The 24449-nt window shown below is 64.5% G+C and overlaps 1 protein-coding gene across 1 annotated transcript; it reads right to left on the reverse strand.

The window, feature by feature from the left end:
- Nucleotides 1-1040: 1040 nt before the first annotated feature.
- On the reverse strand, nt 1041-23383 carry ARL8A (ARF like GTPase 8A). The gene is made up of 7 exons (XM_075443098.1): nt 23167-23383; nt 8631-8711; nt 7580-7653; nt 5120-5213; nt 3917-3984; nt 2680-2750; nt 1041-2577 (listed from the first exon to the last, which is right to left on the reverse strand). Exons 1-7 carry the CDS (start codon nt 23287-23289, stop codon nt 2528-2530), a joined length of 561 nt encoding a protein of 186 aa, XP_075299213.1. The 5' UTR covers nt 23290-23383; the 3' UTR covers nt 1041-2527.
- Between the last annotated feature and the right edge of the window lie 1066 nt (nt 23384-24449).

Raw genomic sequence — 24449 nt, forward strand, 5'->3', positions numbered from 1 at the left:
CCGGGCTTTGCTTTCGCAGCCCCGTTTCCAGGGAAACAAAAGCCCCAGTTTTCTCCTGAGAGCACAAAAATGGTTTTTTTTATTTTTCCTTTTATCCCTCCCCCCTCCCCCGCTGCTGGTGCGGGGCCCCGCGGGAGCAGCCAGGGAGAAAAGGGGTCTCACCCTGGCGTGGGGAGGGGGCCCGAGCCCAGGCTGCCCGCCGTACCCTCACCCCCCGGGGGGTCCCTGGGGGGGTTCGCTGGCGTGGGGGTGGTGGGGAGGGGAGCGGGGGCAGCTCTCATGCGCTTGGTCCGTGCCGCTCGGTCCTGAGCCCGGGCCAAGGGCGAACAAAGCCGGGCTTGTTGCTGCGGCCCCCGGGGCTGGGTGCGTGGGGAGGGGGGTGGGGAGGGCTGGGGGGGGGGGGGGGCACAGGCAGCACCCTCGGGGGCTGCGGACAGCGCGTGGCCCCGCAGAAGGCAACGCACCCCACACGCAGGGCTGAACCCCCAGAGGACACGGGCAGGGTCCCCCCACCCAGCAAGGGGCTGGTAGGGGGCAGGGAGGGGGGGCAGCACCCCCCCAGCACCCTGCTCCCAACCCGACTGGGTGCTGCCCCGGGACAGAGACCCCCGCCCTGAGCCACGGCACCGAGCAGGGACGGGACGGGTGGCAGCGACGGCGAGGAACCAACGTGACGGCAACCACACCCCCCAACGCAAAATTGTTAATTTATTACTATTAGGAGGCAAAAAAAATTGTACAGTTACAAGAATCATTTCCCAACGGAGGTCAAATCTGAGCCAAAATATCTCTTAAAAAAAAAAAAGGGGGGGGTGGAGGGTGGGGGTGACAACACTTTACAATTCGTTAAATTAAAAAAAAAAAGAAAAGGAAACCTCTCTTTGTGCAATTCTGCAAAAACAAGAACAGAAGAGAAACCCCCGGCCCCCCCCCGCCCCCACTGCCCCCCTCTGCCCCGGCCCTGAGCTGGGGACAGCAAGCTGCATCCCCGCTGACCCCCCCCACGCCAGCGTGTCCCCCCCGCCCAGCTAAGCCCCCCCAAACTGCCCCTCGACAGCCCGCCAGGCCCCCGGGCCGTGCCTGCAGAGACCCAGCAACTCATCACACGGCAGAGATGGGCAGAGCCTTCCTCACCTCCCCTGAAATTTCCTCTCCTCCTCTCCCCACCTGCAGACATGGACCCACCCGTGCCCCCCCCAGCCCCGTTGCCCCCCGCCCCGCCACCCCCGTGTCCCCCCCAGCCAGGGGAGCAGAGCTGGGGGCCGGCGTGGGGAGTTGGGCAGGGGGAGCAGAGCCCGTCTGGGGTGTGGGGCAGCGCTGTGGGGACACAGGGGCTCTCCTGGCCCCCCCATGTGCCCCCCGCCCCCGGCGTCCCTGCGCCACGTCCTCGGCCGGGGCAGAGCCAGCAGCCCCCGGCCAGGCGCGGGCGATGCCTTTGGGCACACGGAGACCCCGAGTGGCTTCGGGGGCCAAGGGACCCCCCCGGGGGCAGCTGGGGAGGGGAGGGGGCAGGAGACGGCCCCCCACTCCCCACGGGGCTGCTGGCACTGCTGGGCCCCCCCCTTGTCCTGGCCCCGGCCCCTGGCATCACCGCCCAGTGTAGGCAGCGGGGCAGGATCGGGCCCAGGCGTGGGGGCTGGGGGACATGGGGCAGGGGGCCGAGCGGCCCAGGGCAGCGGGGAGGGCTTGGGGCAGCGGGGGGGGCGATGGGGAGAGGCTGATCACAGTAATTCCTGCCCCCCCCCAACCCCCGAGGGGTGAGGAGCCTGGGGGGGGCATTGCCTCCCCCCCAAACCCTGCCCGGGGAAGGGCAAGGCGGGCGGGCTCCCGAGACCCCCGGGATGCTCCCTGCCCGGGGGTCCCGGCAGGGCCACGTGGGGAAGGGCCGAGGGAGCCCAGGGGACCTGCCCGCAGCCGGGCCTGGCCCCATCCCCAAGGGGCTGCCTTCCGTCATCACCCTCACCTTCCTCCCAGCGCCGAGCCTCGCGGAGCCCACAGCCTTCCTACCGCTCCCAGGGCCCGGTTTAGTAACAGCGCTATCGCTTAAATTAAAAAATTAAAATATATATACATATATATATATAGTGTATACAGAGACAACAACAGAACAGTGCCCAAATGGGAGGAGGAGAGGGAGAGGAGGAGGAGGAGGAGGAGGAGGAGGAGGGGAGGGGAGGGGAGGGGAGGGGAGGGGAGGGGAGGAGAGGAGAGGAGAGGAGAGGAGAGGAGAGGAGAGGAGAGGAGAGGAGAGGAGAGGAGAGGAGAGGAGAGGAGAGGAGAGGAGAGGAGAGGAGAGGAGAGGAGAGGAGAGGAGAGGAGAGGAGAGGAGAGGAGAGGAGAGGAGAGGAGAGGAGGAGTCGGACATTTTCTTTACAATAAAAACAAGGGCTCCATCTCAACGCGAGCGGAGTCTGGGATCCCCTAAAAACACCCATCTAGAGAGAGCTGGGGGGACAGGGCAGGGGACAGCAGGGGCCTGGGCTTGTCCAATGGCATCTTCCCGATCCGCGCCGCGCTCCGCGGGCCCTCAGCTCCTCCGCGACTTCGAGTGCTGGATAAGCCACTGTAGGGTGATGTCTGCCAAGGCAAGGGGACGCTCACGGCGTCTGCCTCCAGCCACCAGCCCCTCCCGGGCTCGGGGATGAGCCCCCCGCCGCCCCCCCCGCCGCCCCCACTCACCGATGTTGTCCTTCTCCTTGCAGGAGATGGAGTAGCAACAGATCTCCCGGTCCTGGATGGCGGAGAGGTTCCTGCGGGAGAGGAGCCAGCCCTGGCTGCAGAACCCCGCGGCTGGTGGCGGCGATGCCTCCGGGCAGCCCCTCCAAGGGTCCCTTGGGACCCCAGCTCCAAGATGGGGGACGCTCGGCAGCGGCAGCGTCCCCCCCCAGCTCCCGGGGACCCGCACGCGGGTCGGGCGAGGACACCCGCACCGTGCCCGTGCCTGACAGCACGCAGGGGCCGCGTGACGGGGCAGGAGGGACCCAGCCTCGGGGACAGCGTGGCCGCCGAACCACGCAGCTTCGCTCGCTAAACGCGGGCCCCGCGGCGAGACGGGGCAGGGAGGGTCTGCGGGCGGCACGGGGCTGGCAGCGCGGGAGCTGCGCGGGTGCCCGGGGGAGCGGGGAGCTCTCCGTGGGGTGGCTGCGGCCACGCGGCGGCCAGGCGAAGGGTGCTGAGATGAGGGCGAGGTACAGGGACGGCGTCACGCGGCGGCGCAGGGCCCGGCCTGCGAGCAGCGGGGTCCCAGGGCAGCGCAGGCAGCGGGGCAGAGCCGCGGGGGGTGACGGGAGCAGCGTCCAGCCGGGAGCCCAGCCCCACGCCACGCCACGCCGGGCCCCAACACCACACCGGGCCCCAACGCCGCGCCGGGCCCCAACGCCGCGCCGGGCCCCAACGCCGCGCCGGACCCCAACGCCGCGCCGGGCCCCAACACCACACCGGGCCCCAACGCCGCGCCGGGCCCCAACGCCGCGCCGGACCCCAACGCCACGCCGGGCCCCAACGCCACACCGGGCCCCAACACCACACCGGGCCCCAACGCCGCGCCGGGCCCCAATGCCACGCCGGGCCCCAACGCCACACCGGGCCCCAACGCCACCGTGTGGCACCCGGCCCCAGCACTGCGGCTCCCAGCTCTTCTTGCACAGATGTCACCTCCCGCCTCGCCACGTCCCCAGCCACCGGTCTCCGCCAGCCCACCCCAAGCACCGCGATCCCACCCCAGCTGGGGACTTTCAAGTCTTTCTGGGGTTGGACTAGATGACCCACAGAGGTCCCTTCCAACCCCTACTATTCTGTGTGATTCTGTGTGTGTGACTGAGCGCCGGCGAAGCGGTGACCGTGCCGGTGGGGACACGGCAGGAGCAGCAGGGTCGCACGGGGTCACAGCCCCACCGCAGCCGCCCGGCCCACTTACATCTTCTCGATGAGCTCCTTCTCATCCAAGGCACCGGGCAGGTCACGCTTGTTCCCCAGGACTAGGACCTGCGGGGGATGGAGAGGGGACACCTGAAGCTCCTGGCCACCAGGCTGGGTGGGAACCCGCTTCTGCCACCTGCTAGAGATGCAAGGCAGCCCTGGCCACTTCACCAGGGTGCGCCCAGACGGAGACAACCCTTTCTGCAGGCCATCAGAAGGCAGAGCACTTCAATTAACAACCTTAATTAGCCTTACACAGAATCTCCTGTGTACTCTCTAGTCCCAGTGAGAAGCTGGCCCCACATCACGCCCTCCCTGAAGGACACCAGCATCTCTCACTCCACCTACAACCTTCTCCCAGGAGCCTCTCGCTGTCTGTGAGCACCAAATCAAGGGAAATGGCTAAAACCAACAGTGTCGGGAAGGAGCGAGGCGCGGACACCGTGCAGAACCTGCTCTCGGCAGGCAGCCAGCCCAGAAAAGCGGTGGCTGTTTGCACCATCCGCCGATCTCTCCTTACTTCAAGGCTCTCCACACCCACAAAGGCACCCCCAGACCGGGCAAGGAAGATCATCACCCGGCAGGGCCCTCCGGCGCGCGCCACGCGACCGCCATCCGACCAGGACAGCAGCGCGGCTGCGGCCGCCTTCCCGGGGCCTCCGCAGCAGCACGGCCACGCAGCGTCCCCCAGCTGGCACCTGGGGACTTGCTCTCCAAAGAGAGCGCTCGGAAGGGCTGCGAACGCGTGTCGGGAGCTTGATTTAGTTGGCAGCGAATCTTTGGGATCTGTGGCAGCATCCTCCATTAGCTCCGTTCAAAGGACGCCGACGCTGGATGCTCGGTGAGCGTCCCGCCCCGGCACACGCGGCGCGGCCCCTGCTGCCACCTCCCGCAAATGTCACAGCCCGGCAGCCGCTCTCCTAGGAGACAAGACCCCAGTGTCCTGCCATAAATAAGGCGCAAATTCACGCGAGAGGACAGATCTCACATATTGGGTGGGTTCTTTGGTCTCTTCTAAAGCTCCCTCTCCTGCTGGGTGGCCTGCTACCAGGCTAGAACGCAGCGCTTCCCCAGCTCCGGGGAAGGGGACCCCCCCAAAGGACGGGGATCCGACCCCAGAACTGCTCTGCCCCTCGCTGCAGACCGGGGCAGCCCGGGGACCGCGAGCGGCTGGGGGGAACGTGTGGAGGCAGCAGCTCACCGGGATGCCCTGGAGCTGCGGCTTGTCGAGCAGGTTGTGCAGTTCATTCTTGGAGGCCTCGATCTTCTCCTGGTCGGCGGCATCCACCATGTACCTGCAAGGGAAGGGACAGCCCTGAGCACCGGCACCGAGGTCCCCGCGCCCCGGTGCTGTGCCGGGGTCCATGCCCCCACCAAACCCTGCGCACACGGTAGGCACGTTGCCTCACCGGCTCCCAGACCAGTGCGTGGAGGTGATGGATAATGGGATCCTTCCCCCAAGGCCCCTCTTCCCCAGGAAGGCTGTGGGGCTGAGAGCCCCCCGTGTCTCCCACGGGAAGGAAGGGACCCATCCCCGCAGGGACCCAGCCCGCTGACAGCAGGGATGTGGTGGGTGAGTGGAGCCCAGGCACTGCCCGGGCAGAAGCTGCAAAACACAGCTTGTCCCCAGGTGCCCAAGCAAAGCTCGTCCGCGCGTGGCAGCGCCTTATGGAGACACCCAGAATAGAGGGCAAGCAGTGGAGAAGACAAGAGGAGCTCCTGATGGAGAAGAAGACATCGACTCGAGATCCTGACAGAGGGAAGGACCTGCTGGTCTTCTCTACGGGAGCAATGCTGGGCATGGGGCACAGAGCAACGCTTGCTCTGAGCAGATGGAGGAGACTTAGGGAAGGGTTTAGCTCTTACGGGCAGACACCCGCCCTGCAAAGGACCCAAGTGAAGCCAAAACTGGGGAGAGGAACTGATCAAAGCAGCCTTTATTTTAAAGATCAAGAAGCTGGGAGAGAAGTGAGAAACACCATCAAGCTTCATCGGGCCTCGCGGGGTTTATTAAAACCAGGAAAAGATCCTTCAGCTACTGAAGCGCCGAGCACAGGAAGATGTGCATGGCTGTACCGAGGGGAGAGCCACCACGCGGGCACGGCCACGAGCCTTCGGAGCCGGACGGGGGGGAGGGCTGAAGGCAGGAGAAGGGACACGAGGCAGCTCGAGGTGAGGAAGGCAGCCTGGAGCATGGCCGGGATGGCCACAGGTCCTTTTGTTGCCTCTCAACCAGATGGACCACTTTGGAAAAATTATGGAAGGAGGCAGTAAAAGGAGTGAAAAAAATGGGATTTTGTCATTTCCAGCCAAGCTCACTGCAGTGTCAAGGACATGACCCGATGTGATGACCATTAGGAAGGGCAGGACCAGACACCGCTGTCCCAGCAAGCAGGACAAGCAGTCCCTCCCCGCTCCTCCCCAGCCAGACCTACAGCTGGGACGGCAGGACAGGCACCCAGCCCTCCAAACCCTCAGGGCGCCGTCGATCGGTGGGGATCACATCAATCTGATGTTCTAATTGGGTTTAAGCAACCCCGATGTGCTCTCCTAGGGTAAATCCTTGTCCCTAGGAGCAGGCAGCCTGCTCCCCAGCAGCATCTCGGCCAAGGCTCATCCCCAGCCTGGACTGCGCTTACTGCAACGTCTGCAAGCAGGGGACACTTGGGGACTTGTGGACAGTCAGCAGCGGGCGGTGCAGGGAGACTCCTTCCCTCCGCACAAGGGCAGGAATCGGGCCCCTTTACTCGGCACTGGTGAGGCCGCACCTCGAGTGCTGTGTTCAGCTTTGGGCCCCTCACTCCATGAAGGACATGGAGGGGCTGGAGCGTGTCCAGAGAAGGGCAGCCAGGCTGGGGAGGGGGCTGGAGAACAAGTCTGATGGGGACCGGCTGAGGGAGCTGGGGCTGCTCAGTCTGGAGAAGAAGAGGCTGAGGGGAGACCTTCTCACTCTCTACAGCTCCTGACAGGAGGGTGCAGTGAGGGGGGGTTGGTCTCTGCTCCCCAGTAACCAGCGCTAGGACGAGAGGCAATGGCCTCAAGCTGCGTCAGGGGAGGTTCAGGTTGGATATCAGGAAAAATGTCTTCACTGAAAGAGTGGTCAGACATTGGACCAGGCTGCCCAGGGCAGTGGAGGAGTCCCCATCCCTGGAGGGGTTCAAAAACTGTGTGGATGTGGCACTTTGGGACATGCTGGTGTTGGGGTGATGGTTGGACTTGACGATCTTGGAGGTCTTTCCCAACCTTCATGATTCTGTGATTCTCTGATCCATCCGGCAGCGCACAAACACCACGACCTGGAAACACGCTGCTGGCAGCCGCCCTTGGAAGCCCCCGACGGCCTTCGCTCAGCCCCTGCGACGAGCAGGGGAAGCACGGAGCCGGGAACGGCGAGACCTGAGGAACAGAGCCCGGCCGAGCGGTGCTGGGAGGAAAGGGTCTGCCACGGCCGGGGGGGACACGGGTGCCCCGTGCTCAAAGCCTGCGGGGAGCCCAGTCCGGGGGAAGCACCTCTGCTCCTGACACGGGCTCTGGCAGCGAAGGCACCGCAGCTCCCCGGCCCAGCCCTGCCCAGCCCCCACGGGTGGGGCGATGGGACGGTGGCCCTGCCGCAGCGGGGCTCAGCATCAGCGCGGGGGTGGCGGGGTCCCGGGGTACTCACACGATGGCACTCACTCCGCGGCAGTACCGCTCCCACATGCTGCGAAACCGTGGCTGGCCACCGATGTCCCAGAGCTGTGACAGGGAGAAGGCGGTGTTACCCCACCGGCCTGCCTGCTGTTACCCCACCAACCTGCCTCCCACCCCACCATCCTGCCTCCCACCCCACCATCCTGCCCGTTATCCCACCGACCTGCCTCCCACCCCACCATCCTGCCCGTTACCCCACCATCCTGCTCGCTGTTACCCCACTGACCTGCCTCCCACCCCACCGTCCTGCCTCCCACCCCACCATCCTGCCCATGACCCTTCCCCACCTGGCCAGAGCACCCAACGCACACCACCCCCCCCATCCCCTCCTCTTCATCCCAAACCCAAGGAGGAGGCTCCCAACCCTCCCGACTCGGTAACAGAAGGAGACACCCCAGGAAGGGCAGCGGGAAGGTGTCGAACACCTCCTGCCATGTGCTCTGCTGGCACGGAGGGACCCCCTGGCCCACGCTGAGGGGGCTCCTCCCCATGCCCACCCCTCCTCCTGGCCTTTCACTGATGCATTTGCTATTTCAAAGCACTCAGCACACTCTTGGAAACATTTCTGAAGCAGGCAGAGATCCCCAGCCAGCTTTTCAAGCCCATCCCACTGTTATTTCCCAGACCAACAAGGGCCCCTCACAAGATTCAGAAGGGGCAGAAACCTCCTCTCCCTTTGCTCCCGAGGCAGAGACCACCACTGCAAGCCATGACCTGGTTTTCCCAGCGCTCCCACCCTCTGCAAGGCGACCACATCCACGAGTCCCCACCAGCAAGCCAGAGGTGTAAGAAAACCTCCGAGCTCTGCAGCCCAGACCAGCTCTTCTTGGAGAGGTCTGGATCTCCTACATCCCCTCCCACCACCCCTCTGGTGGGACCCCGCAGACACCTACCAGGGCAGATCTTCCCAACCGCAGCCGCGGCTGCCGTGTCCTCCAGCCTCCAGCATGAGACCCACCAGCCGCTCCTCACCCCACCTCCCACCCCAAGAGCCCTCACCAGCGGTACCACCCGCACCCTACCTTTATGGTGACGTTCCCCTTGGTGATCTTCCTCATGTTAAAGCCCACCGTCGGGATCATGTCCTCGTTGAACTGTCCCGACTGCAAGGCAGAAGGTGAACAGCGTCAGGAGGCACGGGGACCCGAGCGGGGCCGACAGCCCGCCTGGAAACAACCCCGGCTGCTCCGCCAGCCCCATGACCTCAGCAAGTTTGCTGATGACACCAAACTGGGAGGTGTGGTAGATACACCAGAAGGCTGTGCTGCCATTCAGCGTGACCTGGACAGGCTGGAAAGCTGGGCAGAGAGGAACCTGATGAGGTTCAACAAAGGCAAATGCAGGGTCCTGCACCTGGGGAGGAACAACCCCAGGCACCAGTACAGGCTTGGGGTGGACCTGCTGGAGAGCAGCTCTGCGGAGAGGGACCTGGGTGTCCTGGTGGACGACAGGGTGACCACGAGCCAGCAGTGTGCCCTGGCTGCCAAGAAAGCCAATGGGATCCTGGGGTGCATCAAGAAGAGTGTGGCCAGCAGGACGAGGGAGGTTCTCCTTCCCCTCTGCTCTGCCCTGGGGAGGCTTCATCTGGAGTCCTGTGTCCAGTTCTGGGCTCCCCAGTTCAAGAAAGATGAAGAGCTACTGGAGAGAGTCCAGCGGAGGGCTACGAGGATGGTGAGGGGACTGGAGCATCTCTCCTGCGAGGAGAGGCTGAGGGAGCTGGGCTTGTTCAGCCTGGAGAAGAGAAGGCTGCGAGGGGACCTTAGAAATGCCTCTAAATATCTGCAGGGTGGGTGTCAGGAGGATGGGGCCAAGCTCTTTTCAGTGGTGCCCAGCGACAGGACAAGGGGCAATGGGCACAAACTGAAGCAGAGGAAGTTCCGTCTGAAGATGAGGAAGAACTTCTTCCCTCTGAGGGTGACGGAGCCCTGGCCCAGGCTGCCCAGGGAGGCTGTGGAGTCTCCTTCTCTGGAGATATTCAAGCCCCGCCTGGACGTGGTGCTGTGCAGCCTGCTCTGGGTGACCCTGCTTGGGCAGGGGGCTGGGCTGGGTGACCCACAGAGGTCCCTGCCAGCCCCTACCATTCTGTGATTCTGTGACCCCCCTCCTGCTCCGCACCAGGAGCAGATTCGGAGCCAAGGAGATACAATGTCCGCAGGAGGGAAACGCTGCTCCACCGCACGGGGTGCCCCGGCGAAGCCCCCAGCCCCGCAGCCGTCTCGGCGGGGTGGCAGAGGCTCACCCACCCCAGCCCCTTCCAGGTGGGATCCCCAAGCGCTTCGTGGGAGGGGGCCGAGACCTTTGCCCGCCGCAGCGAGCCCGCTCAGCCGTGCTGGGCCCGAGCCTCTCCTGCAAAGCGCTGTCAGCCCCTGCGGCACCGGCTCCTCTCGGGCCGCGAGTCCCGGGCGCTCCAGCACGTTTCCAGCTGCGGATCATTTCCCAGCCCCAACCGGACTCCAGCCCCCGCACCCTGCCCACGCACGAGAGCTGGGTGCTCGTGCTGGGCGACGCGGGGGGACGCAAAGGGTCCCCTGTCCCCGTCCCCAGGAGCCGCCGCCGCGTGTCCCCCCGCAGCGCAGCTCGGGGCCGCGCCGGGCTGCAGGAGCAGGGCATTGCCGCAGATCTGCAGCGTCCCAGCGCCGCTGGGAGAGCAGGAACGGCCCCTCTCCCGCCGCCGGGAGATGCCGGCTCGGCAGCCCACGGGGCCCAGCACCGCAGCGGAGGGACAGGATGGCGCTGGCCTGGTCAAGCCCACCCCGCCCGGGGCAGGAGCTGCCACAGCCCCTGGCCCCTTGCTGCCTCCCGCCCCGGCAGTCTCATGGGGACACCAACCAGGTTCGTCCCCGCTGCTTTACAGACGCATCCCCGTGGAGGGCCCTGCGGTGGGACGCCGGGGAAGAGGGTTTGATAACCAGGGTAACACGGCGCCGGGGCTTTGGGCCATCAGTGCCAGAAACCTGCAGGAACCACCAACGCGGCCAAACTCATCTCAGCAGCTCTTTACTGGCTAAAAACTCGGTTTCTCTAGGACTTTTCTGGGTTTTCTTTAACGCAAACCTCAAAAAAGGAAGGCAATTTATGCTATGTTCTGATAAGCAGAATTTTGCGCCCTGTTGAGCCAGCGGCTCCTCCAGGCCCACCACGTCAGCAGCTCCCCAGGGTTTTCCTGACCTCTTCCAACGGTTCTGCAACGCGTGCTGCTTCCCTTTTTCACTTCCCTTTTCCGTTTCTCAGCAAAGCCCAGCAGCCAAGGGGTCTCCGAGCCACGGTGCCCCCAGAAACCACGTCGGGGACTGGGAGGAGAGGGGGGGAAGCAGGCAGGAGTCCCTCTACCACTGGCTCACACAGGGGCTGCATCCTGCGGACTGAGGTCCCACACACAATTTGGCTTCAAAAACCAGGTTTTAAGGAATTATCAGGCTTCGTTCGGAAGACGTGGAGAGCAACTGTGCAGGCACCTCCCTTCAGGATCCGGGACCCCATCCTGGGAACTGCTGGCTGTGCGAAAGCCACCTGAGACACGGTTCATGGGTGATGGTAGCTCTTCTTCCAAGCATGAGCTGCAGGAGCCAGGAGTCACCTCCGCTTTGCCCCACGAGAGACGGGAGCCAGCACGTCTCCGTGAGCAAAGCACGGCCTTGCTCCCTGCCCCAAATCCTCCCCCCCCATGGCACCTGCCCACGGCCAAGGGGCCAACACAAAACCACTTGTGACGTCTACAAGAGCTCGGGCCGGGAACGCGACACGTCGTGGTCCAGGATGGCTGGCACGTGGTCCCTGCCGCCTTGGAACCCGCGGTGGCACCTTCACTGCACCACGCTCAGTTCCTTCCGCACCAGCTGCTCTCCGAAAGCAACTTCGAACGGTGGATACGCGGTGTCCCCTCGTCCCTCCGGTGCCACCGGCACATCGTCAGCTCCCTGCGGGGCCCAGCCGTCCGCAGCTCCGCTGCTGGGGCAGTGGAGACGAGCCCCCCAGCAACGGACACAGCGTCCACGCTGACCCCAGGGATCACGCCCAGCCGCGCTGACTGCTTGGGAACGGGACGGGAAGCGACGCCGGCAGGGAGCCCTCCAGGAGGCACAAAAATCCTTGCAGGACTTTGTGGCGGTGACGAGCGGACCAGGCTTTCGCAGGCTCTAGTTCATCGCTGGTTTTGCCAGGGTCCCCTCAGCACCCCGGTCAAACCACCCCGAACCACTGCCCCGGCTGGAAGGCAGCTGAGCTTCCTGCCCAGCCCCACCACCTTCCAGCTGGGTTACTGGGAGAGCCAGCCAGGATCTGGCTTTTGAGGGATCTTTTCAGTCACTGTCCCTTGCTCAGCCATCATGGCCAGCACGTGGGACCTCGGCTCGCTGGCGGATGTGAAAACCCCCTCAGCCTCCACGCTGCACCCCCCGCTCTGGTGAGCAGCGTGCAGAGTCGGGGTGGCCAGGCCCTGCTCCTGGCCGTGGCCCGGTGGCCGTCACCCTGTCCTCGCACAGGCCGACCCCGCTCTGATGCGACCCGCTCCCGATAAACCACCGCGGGCTGTTCCGCCGCCGCGCACCCCCAGGTGCTCACAAACCAACCACTCCCCGGGGAGCAGCGATGGCAGCACCGAAAGCCCGGCCCCTGGTCATCTGCAGCCACGTCCCCGCCAGAACACGGTCCCCGTGGGGCGGAGGCAGATGCCTGATGTCCCTCGGGCTGGACGGCTCCCACCAGCGTCCCCAAGCCACCCACCCAGCACCGAGTCCCAGCCGAACCCCACCCAAGCTCCAACCCAGGCAGAAACGCAGCGGGTTCCATCTCTCCCCGGTAACCCCCCCGGTCCAGCCTCCCCCACCGGCTTCGTGCTCGGGGCAGGGCAGCAGCGCCCGGCAGCCGGGAGCTGCGCGTGCGAAGCTGCTGCTCTTCCAGGAGCTCTCCTCCCAGACACCGAAAAACGGCCAGCGCTGCCGCACGGGCTCGCTCCGGCCCCCAGCGCGTCTCGCACCTTCAAGCCGAGCTGCGACAGCCCCCAGAATCACAGAATGGTGGGGGTTGGCAGGGACCTCTGTGGGTCATCTAGTCCAACCCCCTGCCCAAGCAGGGTCACCCAGAGCAGGGGGCACAGCACCGCGTCCAGGCGGGGCTGGAATATCTCCAGAGAAGGAGACTCCACAGCCTCCCTGGGCAGCCTGGGCCAGGGCTCCGTCACCCTCAGAGGGAAGAAGTTCTTCCTCATCTTCAGCTGGAGCTTCCTCTGCTTCAGTTTGTGCCCATTGCCCCTTGTCCTGTCGCTGGGCACCACTGGAAAGAGTCTGGCCCCGTCCTCCTGACCCCCACCCTGCAGATACTTAGAGGCATTTCTAAGGTCCCCTCTCAGCCTTCTCTTCTCCAGGCTGAACAAGCCCAGCTCCCTCAGCCTCTCCTCGTAGGGGAGATGCTCCAGTCCCCTCACCATCCTCGTAGCCCTCCGCTGCTTTTCCTTCTCCAGCACTGCCCAAAACGCCCTGGCCGGCAGCGCTGGGGCCGCGTGGACCCAACACCCTGCTCGAGGCAGACGCACGGACACGTCCGAGCTGCTCCCGGGGACGCTCAGCGCAGCTCCCAGCTCCGAGCTGGAGGAGACACCACTGTACAAGAGCTGCAGCCACGTCTGCTCCCACCTCTGCCCAGACAGACCCCGTCACCGCCTACAAATCTGTGAGCGGCTGCTCTCGTTCCGGACGTGCCCACAGCGAAGCAGCACCTGGACGGAGGGACGGAGGTGGTGGCCACATGAAGTGCTGCTGGCTCTGGGGTGACCGCTCGCTGCTGGCCCAGGCTTTGGGGTGCGGGACGTGCGCAGCCCCCACCAGCACCAGCACTACTCGACGGCAGTCTGGTACAGGAACTCTGGAGAAAAGCAAAAGCCTCTGGATCCAAGCAAGGCACCAAGAAGGTCCCCTCCTCCAAGCTCGGGGAATGGTGCGGGACAGGACCAAAGCAGAGCCGCCCTGCACGGCGGGGACGGCAGGCAACGCCTTCGCAGGATGCCAGATCCGCTGGGACAAGGTGAAGGTCGCAGCTGAGCAGCTCTGCCCCTAGCATCGCCCTCCTGCAGGAAACCGAAGCGGCCTCTCTGCTGTTCAGCGCTCGTGGGCCCACGCGAGCTGGCTGCGTGGCACCTGCACCCGTGGTTCTCGCTACGGAGCCCGACGGATGGCTCCAGCAACGGAACCTGGAAGACGTGGTGCTTACTTGGGCACAAGCTGAAGCCGAGGAAGCTCCAGCTGAACGCGAGGAAGAACTTCTTCCCTCTGAGGGTGACGGAGCCCTGGCCCAGGCTGCCCAGGGAGGCTGTGGAGTCTCCTTCTCTGGATATTCCAGCCCCGCCTGGACGCGGTGCTGTGCAGCCTGCTCTGGGTGACCCTGCTTGGGCAGGGGGCTGGGCTGGGTGACCCACAGAGGGCCCTGCCAACCCCTGCCATGCTGGGATTCTGGGATTCTGTGATTCTGTGATTAATCCATCCCCAACCCATAACGTCTAGACGAACCTGCTCTGCCACCGCCAGCGTCCATCTGCCTCCTCCCCACGGTCCAACCCAGCTGCCACAAACTCAACGCTGGAGCAGCTTGGCCCAACTCTTGTTTCTGAGGTTGCTCGATCTCCCTTGGTCTTTTGCTGAACTACAACGCACAGGTTGTCCCCTCTTCAGTCATGGCTCCTGCTTCTCAGAGACCTCCAGCCACCGCCCTGCTCTCTGCTGGACTGTCTCCCCTCCCACCCCTTCCTCCACCGAGCACCGCACCCCAACCAGCCGTGACGCCCCAGCCAAGGCGGCGACAGCCAGCAGCAGGACTCGGGGTGCTTGCACCTTGCAGGACGCTACCGGCAGCTGTGCCGCACGTCCACAGCCCAGCCAGGACGCTGGTGGCACCTCGTGAAGACGAAGCCTTGTGCTCTCCTTCCTGAGCTGGGTTTAATCAAGGGGAACCTGCAGGGAATCTCCTAGAGGAGCCTGGCAGAGGAAATTATTAAGTTCTGTGATAAAAAGCACATCTGCACACGGACGAAGGAGCACAGAGAGGCAGGAAGAGGTGGACAAACCCCAAAAAAACCTGGTCCAGGGCAGCAGAGCCAGCGCGGGTTCCTCTGCCCACGGACACGGGGCAGGCGGGGAGCCCACAGTACAGCAGGGGAGGAGCACCTTGGCGTGTCACAAGACTTCTTCTGGGATGTCTATGGGGACAAACCTGGGAAAGCAGAGGGATGAGGGGACAGAAAGGGCCCACGGGTTGCTGGTCAGGTTTGTCTGGCCATGCCTTGTGATCAACCAGCGCAGTCTGTGCTGTTGTCTCACCAAACTGCATTTCTAACGATTTCCCTGGCTAAGGGCTGCTGTCTTCAGTGTGTGTGTGTCTGGGGGCCTGACCACCAGCCACTGGTCTCCAAACCAGGGCTCAGAGGCCCCTCGTCCCTGGTGCAGCCCCCAGAGTGGGTGAGCAAGCAGCCACTGCCGAGCAGCCGGAGTGGCCACGGAGCCAGGGGATGGGCATCCCCAGGGCCGAGACCCCAGGAGAAGGTGGCTGCTGGAGCGACCAGGAGGTCCAGGACAACGGCCAGAGCAACCGTGGGGTCTGAGGGTCAACTGAGAGATCTCTGTGGGCGTGTTCTGGCCACGGCAGGCAGAGCTGGAGGCCACTGGTAAAACTGAATTTAAGTGAAACCCTTACTTTCTCCAAGGCTGTAAAGATGGGACCACAGTAAATACTGAAGCAGTGCCCACGCGAACCCACTCTTCCACCTGCTGAAGCTGCTGCTCCTGAGAAGTAGAGTTAACTAGGAGAGAAAGTCTGCATGATGGCAATAATTAAAAAGCAGGCCTAACGAAGCCTGGAGCTAGACCAACATTGACACATTCTCCACTTTTAGAGGAAATGAGGACTGAGTTTGGCTTTTCCCTTAAAAAAAAAAAAAAACAGAAGCAGAAAAATGGAGAACCAAGCAGTGGGTACACGCTGCTGAAACAGAGGAAAAAGCTGGGGACAAGGACAAACCTCTCATGAGGCTGTAGATGGTGGACTTTTGTTACCAGGCTGGATGAAACCCAGGAGGTTGCTCCTTGGCCGTGCGTCCACAGCTCTGAGCCTGCACAGCCATCGGCTTCCCACGCCGGCGCTGCTCGTCCCCCTGCGGCAGCCAGCACCCACCACCAGATCCGTCGGGCACCAGCTTTCAGCTGAGGTTCTGAGCTCATGCCTGGCCTGACTCTGCCCCTTCCCACCAGGCCCTCGGGCACCAGCTCCTCCCCGAGACCTCTGTAAAGCGCACGAGGACACGGAGTCCCACCACAGCTTCTCAAGCAGCTTTGCCGCAGGGGGAACGGCTGATGGGTGAAGAGTTAACAAAGCAGTGACACATCCGTGCGGACCTCCCAGGCAAGGGACACCAGAGCAGAGGCCAGCAGTTGCTGTTAGGACCAGGCAGAGAAATAAGGCCCCCGCTGAGCTCGCCACAGCCTGGTGGTCCTTGGTTCTTCCAAGCTGGATTGATTTCACAGAATCCCAGAATCCCAGCATGGTGGGGTTGGCAGGGCCCTCTGTGGGTCACCCAGCCCAACCCCCTGCCCAAGCAGGGTCACCCAGAGCAGGCTGCACAGCACCGCGGCCAGGCGGGGCTTGAATATCTCCAGAGAAGGAGACTCCACAGCCTCCCTGGGCAGCCTGGGCCAGGGCTCCGGCACCCTTCGAGGGAAGAAGTTCTTCCTCGGGTTCAGCTGGAGCTTCCTCTGCTCCAGTTTGTGCCCGTTGCCCCTTGTCCTGTCGCTGGGCACCACTGCAAAGAGTCTGGCCCTGTCCTCCTGACCCCCACCCTGCAGACATTTAGAGGCATTTCTAAGGTCCCCTCTCAGCCTTCTCTTCTCCAGGCTGAACAAGCCCAGCTCCCTCAGCCTCTCCTCGTAGCAGAGATGCTCCAGTCCCCTCCTCATCCTCACAGTCCTCTGCTGGACTCTCTCCAGTAGCTCCTCATCTTTCTTGAACTGGGGAGCCCAGAACTGGACCCAGTACTGCAGATGGGGCCTCCCCAGGGCAGAGCAGAGGGGCAGGAGAACCTCCCTGACCTGCTGCCCACACTCTTCTTGATGCACCCCAGGATCCCATTGGCCTGCCCTGCTTTGAAAGACCAGAGAATCATAGAATCATAGAACCATTAAGGTTGGAAAAGACCTCTAAGATCATCAAGTCCAACCGTCAACCCATCACACCGTGTCTGCTCAACCAGTTCCTGAGATCTCCAACCCAGGCTGCTCGAGGCTCACACTACCCTTTAACTTCGCCATCTTACTGATGTTTACATTCTTCTCGGGCTGCCTTTGAACTTTGCACTCTTTAATTAAAAAAAAAAATAAATTAATTACAGCCCTCCTTAATTAGCAGGTCTTTGCTACGTCCGGACCTCGGGTTATGCCAAGGGGGGATTCAAGGACTACGCCTGGGTTCTTCAGGATGCTCCACTGCTCTCACCCGGCGGACGGCACCCACGCCACGGGGCACGCGTGGCCGGGCGGTCGCTGCCACGCCGGGCTCAGCCGCAGCCCCTGCCCACGCCTGCGCCCAGGAAGGCCCGGCCGGGGGCACGGCTGTCCCAAACCCAGCACCCGGCTGCGCCCGCTCTCCGGCGCCGTGCCAGCCACTGCCCTGCCAAGGGCGCTCCAGCGGGCCGCAGGCATGGGTGTGCCCGGCACCGGGGGCAAGGGGCCTCTGACCCCCAGTTTGGAGACCAGAGGCTGGTGGTCAGAGCCCCGGACACACACACGCACGCCGAAGACAGAGGCCCTTACCCAGGGAAATCCTTAGAAATGTACAGGAAAACAGGACAGACTGCGCGGGCTGAGCACGGCCAGACAAACCTGCTGACCAGCAACCTGCTGACAGGACCCTTTTGATTCCCTTATCCCTCTGCTTTCTCATGTTTGTTCTCAGAAATGCCCCAGAAGTCCTGTGCAATGCCAAGGTGCTCCTCCCCTGCTGCACTCTGGGCCTCCGAGGGGGGCAGGAACGGCTCAGAGACCGGCCATGACAGGGTTATGTCATGTCAGGTTGGGCAGAGAGGAACCTGATGAGGCTCACCAAGGGCAAGGGCAGGGTCCTGCACCTGGGGAGGACAACCCCAGGCACCAGTACAGGCTGGGGCTGACCTGCTGGAGAGCAGCTCTGCGGAGAGGGACTGGGAGTGCTGGGGGACGACAGGGTGACCATGAGCCAGCAGCGTGCCCTGGGTGCCAAGAAAGGCAACGGGATCCTGGGGTGCATCAAGAAGAGTGTGCCCAGCAGGTCAGGGAGGTTCTCCTCCCCCTCTGCTCTGCCCTGGGGAGGCCCCATCTGCAGTGCTGTGTCCAGTGCTGGGCTCCCCAGTTCAAGAAAGATGAGGAGCTACTGGAGAGAGCCCAGCGGAGGGCTATGAGGATGAGGAGGGGACTGGAGCATCTCTCCTACGAGGAGAGGCTGAGGGAGCTGGGCTTGTTCAGCCTGGAGAAGAGAAGGCTGAGAGGGGACCTTAGAAATGCCTCTAAATATCTGCAGGGTGGGGGTCAGGAGGATGGGGCCAGACTCTTTCCAGTGGTGCCCAGCGACAGGACAAGGGGCAACGGGCACAAACTGAAGCAGAGGAAGCTCCAGCTGAACCTGAGGAAGAACTTCTTCCCTCTGAGGGTGACGGAGCCCTGGCCCAGGCTGCCCAGGGAGGCTGTGGAGTCTCCTTCTCTGGAGATATTCCAGCCCCGCCTGGACGCGGTGCTGTGCCCCCTGCTCTGGGTGACCCTGCTTGGGCAGGGGGTTGGGCTGGGTGACCCACAGAGGGCCCTGCCAACCCCTGCCATGCTGGGATTCGGCGATGACGGGGCGATGTATTTCTAAGGCAGCCTGAGCACGGCACAGGGTATCCCAACGGGCTCCGTCCCTCTCCCGGCATCCCACAGCCCCTCACGGTGCACAGCGGGTCCCGCAAACCCTCGTCCCGAGCTGGGCAGCAACGCAGCCACGGCTCTTCTGGCAAAACCCAGAGTGTGGGCAAGACGCGGGGACGACGCGTGGAGCACGCCAAGTGGCCTCACCCACACGGCTGCCCAGAGCATCTCCAGACTGAACGGCACCGCCGCAAGCCAGGGGCTGGTGCCGGGGATGCCGGGCTGGGTACGTCCACCCCGGCGCGTCAACCCATCCGCCGGCCGGACCCTGGAGCACCCAAGGGGACCAGCTCATGGCTCTGCAACACGCTGCTCTTCAGGGCAAGCTGATGGGCTTCCCTGGGGTGTCTTGCCAAGCAGGAGGGACACAGTGCCGCTGCCCGCTCGGATGGCTCTGGCCAGGCCCTTCAGACCTGCTGACGTTGCTGCTCTGGACAACGCAACTCACACTCAGGCATCACCTGTCCATACTGGGACCAGTGTCCGTACTGGGACCAGTGCTGTTTAATATCTTAATCAAGAGACAGTGGGATTGAGCGCACCCTCAGCAAGTCTGCAGATGACACCAAGCTGACTGGCGCAGCTGACATGCCCGGGGGATGGGATGCCATCCAGAGGGATCTGCACAGGCTCAAGAACTGGGCCTGTGTGATCCTCACGAGGCTCAACAAGGCCAAGCGCAAGGTCCTGCCCCCGGGTCGGGGCAATCCCCGCTATCAGTACAGGCTGGGTATGCAGGGAGGGAGAGCAGCCCTGCCGAGAAGGACTTCAGGGTCTGGGGGATGAAACACTGGCCATGACCCAGCAATGTGCGCTGGCAGCCCAGAAGCCAACCATGCCCTGGGCTGCATCCCCAGCAGCGAGGGCACAGGGCGAGGGGGGGGATTCAGCCCCTCTGCCCTGCTCTGCTGAGACCCCCTGGGAGCCCTGCGTCCAGCTCTGGAGCCCTCAGCACAGGGCAGAGCTGGAGCTGTGGGAGCGGGGCCAGAGGAGGCCCCAGCAATGATGCGAGGGCTGGAACCCCTCTGCTGGGAGGAAAGGCTGGGAGAGCTGGGGCTGGGCAGCCTGGCAGTGCTTAAAGGGGGCTTCTAAGGAAGATGGGGACAGACTTTTTCGCAGGGCCTGTAGTGACAGGGCAAGGGGGAATGGTTTTAAACTAAAAGAGGGGAGATTCAGACTGGATATAAGGAAGAAATTTTTTACCGTGAGGGTGGTGAAACCCTGGCCCAGGTTGCCCAGGGAGGTGGGAGATGCCCCATCCCTGGAACCATTCCAGGCCAGGTGGGACGGGGCTCTGAGCAACCTGATCCAGGTGAAGATGTCCCTGCTCTTCACAAGGGGTTGGACTAGATGGTCTTTAGAGGTCCCTTCCAACCCTAACCATTCCATGATTCTATGATCCTGGAAAAATCCCACTGCCTATTTTTTGTTGGCTCATGCTGACAAAGCTCGCAGCAGCAAGGCAAGACCATGCCCCAGCCAGCTCCTTCTCATCCTCCAGAAGAACAGGGAATGCCCCCCAAACCCTACCACCTTCTGCACTATGAAGCTCAGGTGCAACGTAAGCAGCTGTCGAGGGTCCAGACTCTGAATCTGGAGGCAGAAGCACCCAGCGCTAGGACCCACATCCCCCTCCCACCCCATCCTGGCCCTGCCAGACCCCATGCAAGGGGCACGTCCAGAGTTCCTGGGAGAGGCGGGTGCCAGGCAGACCAGCGAAAACACATCAGAACAAGATCTCCTTGTTTCTCCTTCAGCGTCTCCACCAGCATCTCATTAACGGGCTGCCCAGGGCAGTGGTGGAGTCCCCATCCCTGGAGGGGTTCAAAAAACGTGTAGACGTGGCACTTCAGGACCCGGTTTAGCAGGCATGGTGGGGTTGGGTTGATGGTTGGACTTGATGACCTTAGAGGTCTTTTCCAACCTATGATTCTATGATCTCTCTTCTCTACCTCCCCAGCAATTCTTGGAGACCTTGCAGGGCCTGGAGATGATGACTCTCCTCCCGGGCTCACCTTGCCAAGGCGGGTCAGGATGCCAGCGGAGGGGCACGGTGGCTGCCCAGGGACGGGTGGGAGCGGAGGCCTAGCCCTGCGGTCCTCTGAGCTGCTGTCGGGACGCACCCCGGCAGCGCTGCCGGAGAGCTGGCCAGCTGCCACGGCACCCATCCTCCCGCCTGACGCCACGTTCGAGGCCGACGTGGTTTCCTCAGCAGCAGTGAATGGAATCACTTTCCGAGCGGGGCTCAAGCACGAGACGCTGCCCCAGGCCACCCCACCGTGCAGGTCCACCACGCGGCACCCAGTCTCCGCAGCTCCACTCCCTCGGAAGGCTCACGCAGGTGGAAGATGTGTGATGTTGAATCAAAAGCAGCAAAAAAACCACTTTTTTTCTAAACCTTTCCTGCATTGACGGGTTTTGAGCCCCAGCACCCACTGGGGCTCTCGACGCCCTCAAGTCTCACCCTCGCCAACCCCAGACTGGGGAAAAGGCAGCTGAAAGCCCACCAGCTCTGGGATAAAACCAAGACCAGAAGCGTTTTACACACTTTCACCCTGCCTTGCACGCAGGACTTCCAGCTCCAGCTCCCAACAGCCAGGGAAATTAAAAATGAGCCCTGAAAAATAAACCTCCAGCCAGGTGACGCCGATCAGAGGGGATCGTAGTCACCTTCAGCAAAGCCTTCACCTGGTGCAGCCACAGCTGTGGGAAGAAGCCCCCTGACCTTCCAGGCAGCCAGGTTCTGCTCTTCAGCCAGGTGCAGCTAAAAATCCTGGAAGCCAAGGACGGTGCCAAGCCCCCGGAGCAGCTCCACCCCAGCACCCACTCCGCTCTGCAGGCTGCGCAGCAGCACCTGCACCCACCAAGATTCCTTGGGCGATCTTGCCACCAGCGCCAGAACCCGCTGCTTCTCAGGCCAGGTTTTTCCCCCCTCCCCGAAGCCCAAATCACAGCGATTTCCCCTTCTAACGCTCCCGTCACGTCACCTTAAAGCCAGACAGCTCACACCCTTCTCAGGCAGTTCCTGCTGAGCTGGGACTTTCTGCGTGTCACGTCGCTCTTCAGCTGCCCCCCACAAGTCCTTATTTACAGGGCTTTTTCTCAAAGGTCAGCGCCTCTTTTTTGAGCGCACCCGCCACAAAAGCTGAACACCCCACACAACCTCGCAGAGGCAAAGCGGCGGCAGAGACCGAGCTCCCTGCTCAGCACCCTGAGCCTGACCGCCCTGCAAGGGTGCTGCTCGCCCCGCCACAGACCACGCTGCCAGCTCCAGCCCACGCACGGAGAGCTCCCCTGGAGAGCTGCTGTCACTCGCGGGCGGCTCTCCTCCCCGCCGCAGCGACGCCGGCCGAGCCGCTCCGGTCTCGGTGCACGGGGGCTGCAGGTGGGGTCTCGCACACAGCCAAGTCACCAAGCGTTGACCCACAGAAGCAGGAACCCCACCGAAGCCCGCAGCGAGCCCTGGCTGCGGGGAGGAGGAGGCGCGTGGGGTCAGAGAGCCGTCGTCAGAGGATGAGGATGAGTCCCCAGCGACTTCCAGCCCCGCGCAGGCGAAACAGCCCACCAGGTTTGGGATAAAGCTCCAGCGTCCTTTCAAGCATACCTGGTTATTTAAAAAGGCACTAAATTACTTTTCCATTTTTAATGCAGCCTGTTAACGGGCTGGCGGCACACGGCGGGTCCAGAGCGGGACTAGCCCACACGTGGCACGGCCGCGTCCCACGCCTGCAAAAAAAGACCGTTAAACACGCAAATGGCGGGGAAGAACGCACCCCGAAACAGGACCGGTGCTCGTGGTCGCTGCCGCAGAGCCACAGGGCTCCCCGTCCCCCAGGGCTGGCGCGGATCTGCCGCCGGGACCAGCACCCGACGCCAGCACCCAGCGTCGCGCGGCAGCCACACGGGCTGGGAGCGTCTCCGGGGCGAAGGCGGCTTTGGGGTGTCCTCCCTCGGCCCCCAGCTCTTCGGGAAGGGCGTTTTCGCCCCGGCAGTGCCCGGCACCGAGGGAAGCCCACCCGGGGAGCGCAGCCCAGCAGCTCCAGCTCGCTGCCGAGCCAAGGAACCGGGCGCGGGGGGCACCGGGCCGGCCGCAGGACCCACACCCGCCCCCCCGCCACCAAATCCCCCCGGGATCGCCCCGGCAGCGCGGGGGGGAACCCCAAAAACACGGGGGGACCCCGCGCCCGGCACCCCGCGGGCAGACGCCCACCCTGGGCTCCGGGGAGGGGCCGGGCACCGCCCGACAGCCCCGGGCCCGCCGCCGGGGGAGGGCCGGGGGTCGCCCGGCAAACGGGCACCGAGCCCGGGGGTCGCCGGGCCCCCCCCGGCGCGGCCCGGCCATGACACAGCGCCAGCGGCGGGGGGGGCCCGGGCCGGGAAGGGCGGGAGGGGGCCGGGGTCCCGCCCGGGGCCTGCTCCGCCTGCGGCCCCGGGGATGCGGGGGACAAACGGCGGGGGTCGCCCCTACCCCCCCCACCCCCCCCAAAGGCGCCACCGACGTGGGGCGCGACGGGGGGGGGGGGGCAACCCCGGGGGGCGGGCGGGGGTGCAGATGGGGGGTGGGGATGGGGGTGCGGGATGGGGGGTGCGGGGATGGGGACGGAAGGGGGTGCGGCCCCGGGGGGGTGGGGGAGGGGCCGCTCACCGCGATGACGTTGACGAAGGTGGTCTTGCCCGAGTACTGCAGCCCCACCAGGGTCAGCTCCATCTCCTCCTTCCAGAAGAGCGCCCGGAACCAGTCCAGCAGCTTGTTGAAGAGCGCCAGCATGGTGCCGGGCCGCGCCGAGCCGAGCGGGGCCAGCCGGGGCGGGGCCGAGCCGAGCGGGGCCGAGCCGAGCCGATCGCTGCCGGGCCGGGCCGGGCCGCGCCGAGCGGGGCCGATCGCTGCCGACCGAGGCCGAGCAGAGCCGAGCGGGGCCGATCGCTGCCGACCGAGGCCGAGCAGAGCCGAGCGGGGCCGATCGCTGCCGGGCCGGGCCGCTCCGAGCGGGGCCGATCGCTGCCGACCGAGGCCGAGCCGCCGCCGCCGTCGCCCCGGTATTGTCCGCGCGCCCTCCTGCCGCACCGCCGCGCGCCGCCCCGCGCACCGCGCGCGCCGGGTGGGGCCCGCGCGCCGCCCGCCGCCGCTGCCGCCCCCTGCCGGGTGGGAGGACCCGCCGCAGCGCGTAAAGCACCTCCGGTTCGGCGAGGCTGGGCCCAGCCTGGCGGCCGGCAGCCCGGGAACCCGGCACCCCCGGCACCCTGCACCCCGGCACCCCCGGCACCACGGACACCCAGCACCTTGCACCCCCTTCACCCCCACCACCCCCGGCACCCTGCACCCTGCACTCCCAGCACCCCTGTCCCCAGCACCCCCAGCACCCTGCACACCTACACCCTTCACCCCCTCACTCCGCACCCCCAGCACCCCTGTACCCCCCTACCCTGCAATCTGACACCCTACACGCAGCACCCCTGCACCCGGCACCCCCAGTTCTCCTGCACTGATTGCCACCCCCTTTTCAGATTGGCACCCCAGGACCTTTGCACCCCCAGCACCACTGCACCCTGGACCCCTGTGCCCTGCGACCCCTCCACCCAGCACCCCCCTGCACCCAGCACCCCTGCACCCAGCAACCACTGCGCCCTGCACCCCAATACCCCTCCACCCAGCACCCCCCTGCACCCTGGCACACCTGCACCCAGCACCCCAGCATCCCCAGTATCCCCAGCACCCCTGCACCCAGCACCCACTGTGCCCTGCACCCCAAGACCCCTCCACCCAGCACCCCTCTGCACCCTGGCACACCTGCACCCAGCACCCCAGCATCCCCAGTATCCCCAGCACCCAGCACCCAGCACCCACTGCGCCCTGCACCCCAATACCCCTCCACCCAGCACCCCCCTGCACACTGGCACGCCTGCATCCAGCACCCCTGCACCCAGCAC

Source organism: Opisthocomus hoazin, chromosome 25, assembly GCF_030867145.1.
Source record: "Opisthocomus hoazin isolate bOpiHoa1 chromosome 25, bOpiHoa1.hap1, whole genome shotgun sequence".
In the NCBI taxonomy this organism is placed as follows: domain Eukaryota; kingdom Metazoa; phylum Chordata; class Aves; order Opisthocomiformes; family Opisthocomidae; genus Opisthocomus; species Opisthocomus hoazin.

What these genes read in the sequence shown, in the direction of transcription:
- ARL8A (XM_075443098.1), bottom strand. Translation starts at nt 23,289, where the DNA reads ATGCTGGCGCTCTTCAACAAGCTGCTGGACTGGTTCCGGGCGCTCTTC. An exon ending in CCTTCGTCAACGTCATCGCG is followed by an intron (nt 8,712 to 23,166) that starts GTGAGCGGCCCC and finishes TCTGCCTTGCAG; the next exon opens with TCGGGACAGTTCAACGAGGA. An exon ending in AGGGGAACGTCACCATAAAG is followed by an intron (nt 7,654 to 8,630) that starts GTAGGGTGCGGG and finishes TCCCTGTCACAG; the next exon opens with CTCTGGGACATCGGTGGCCA.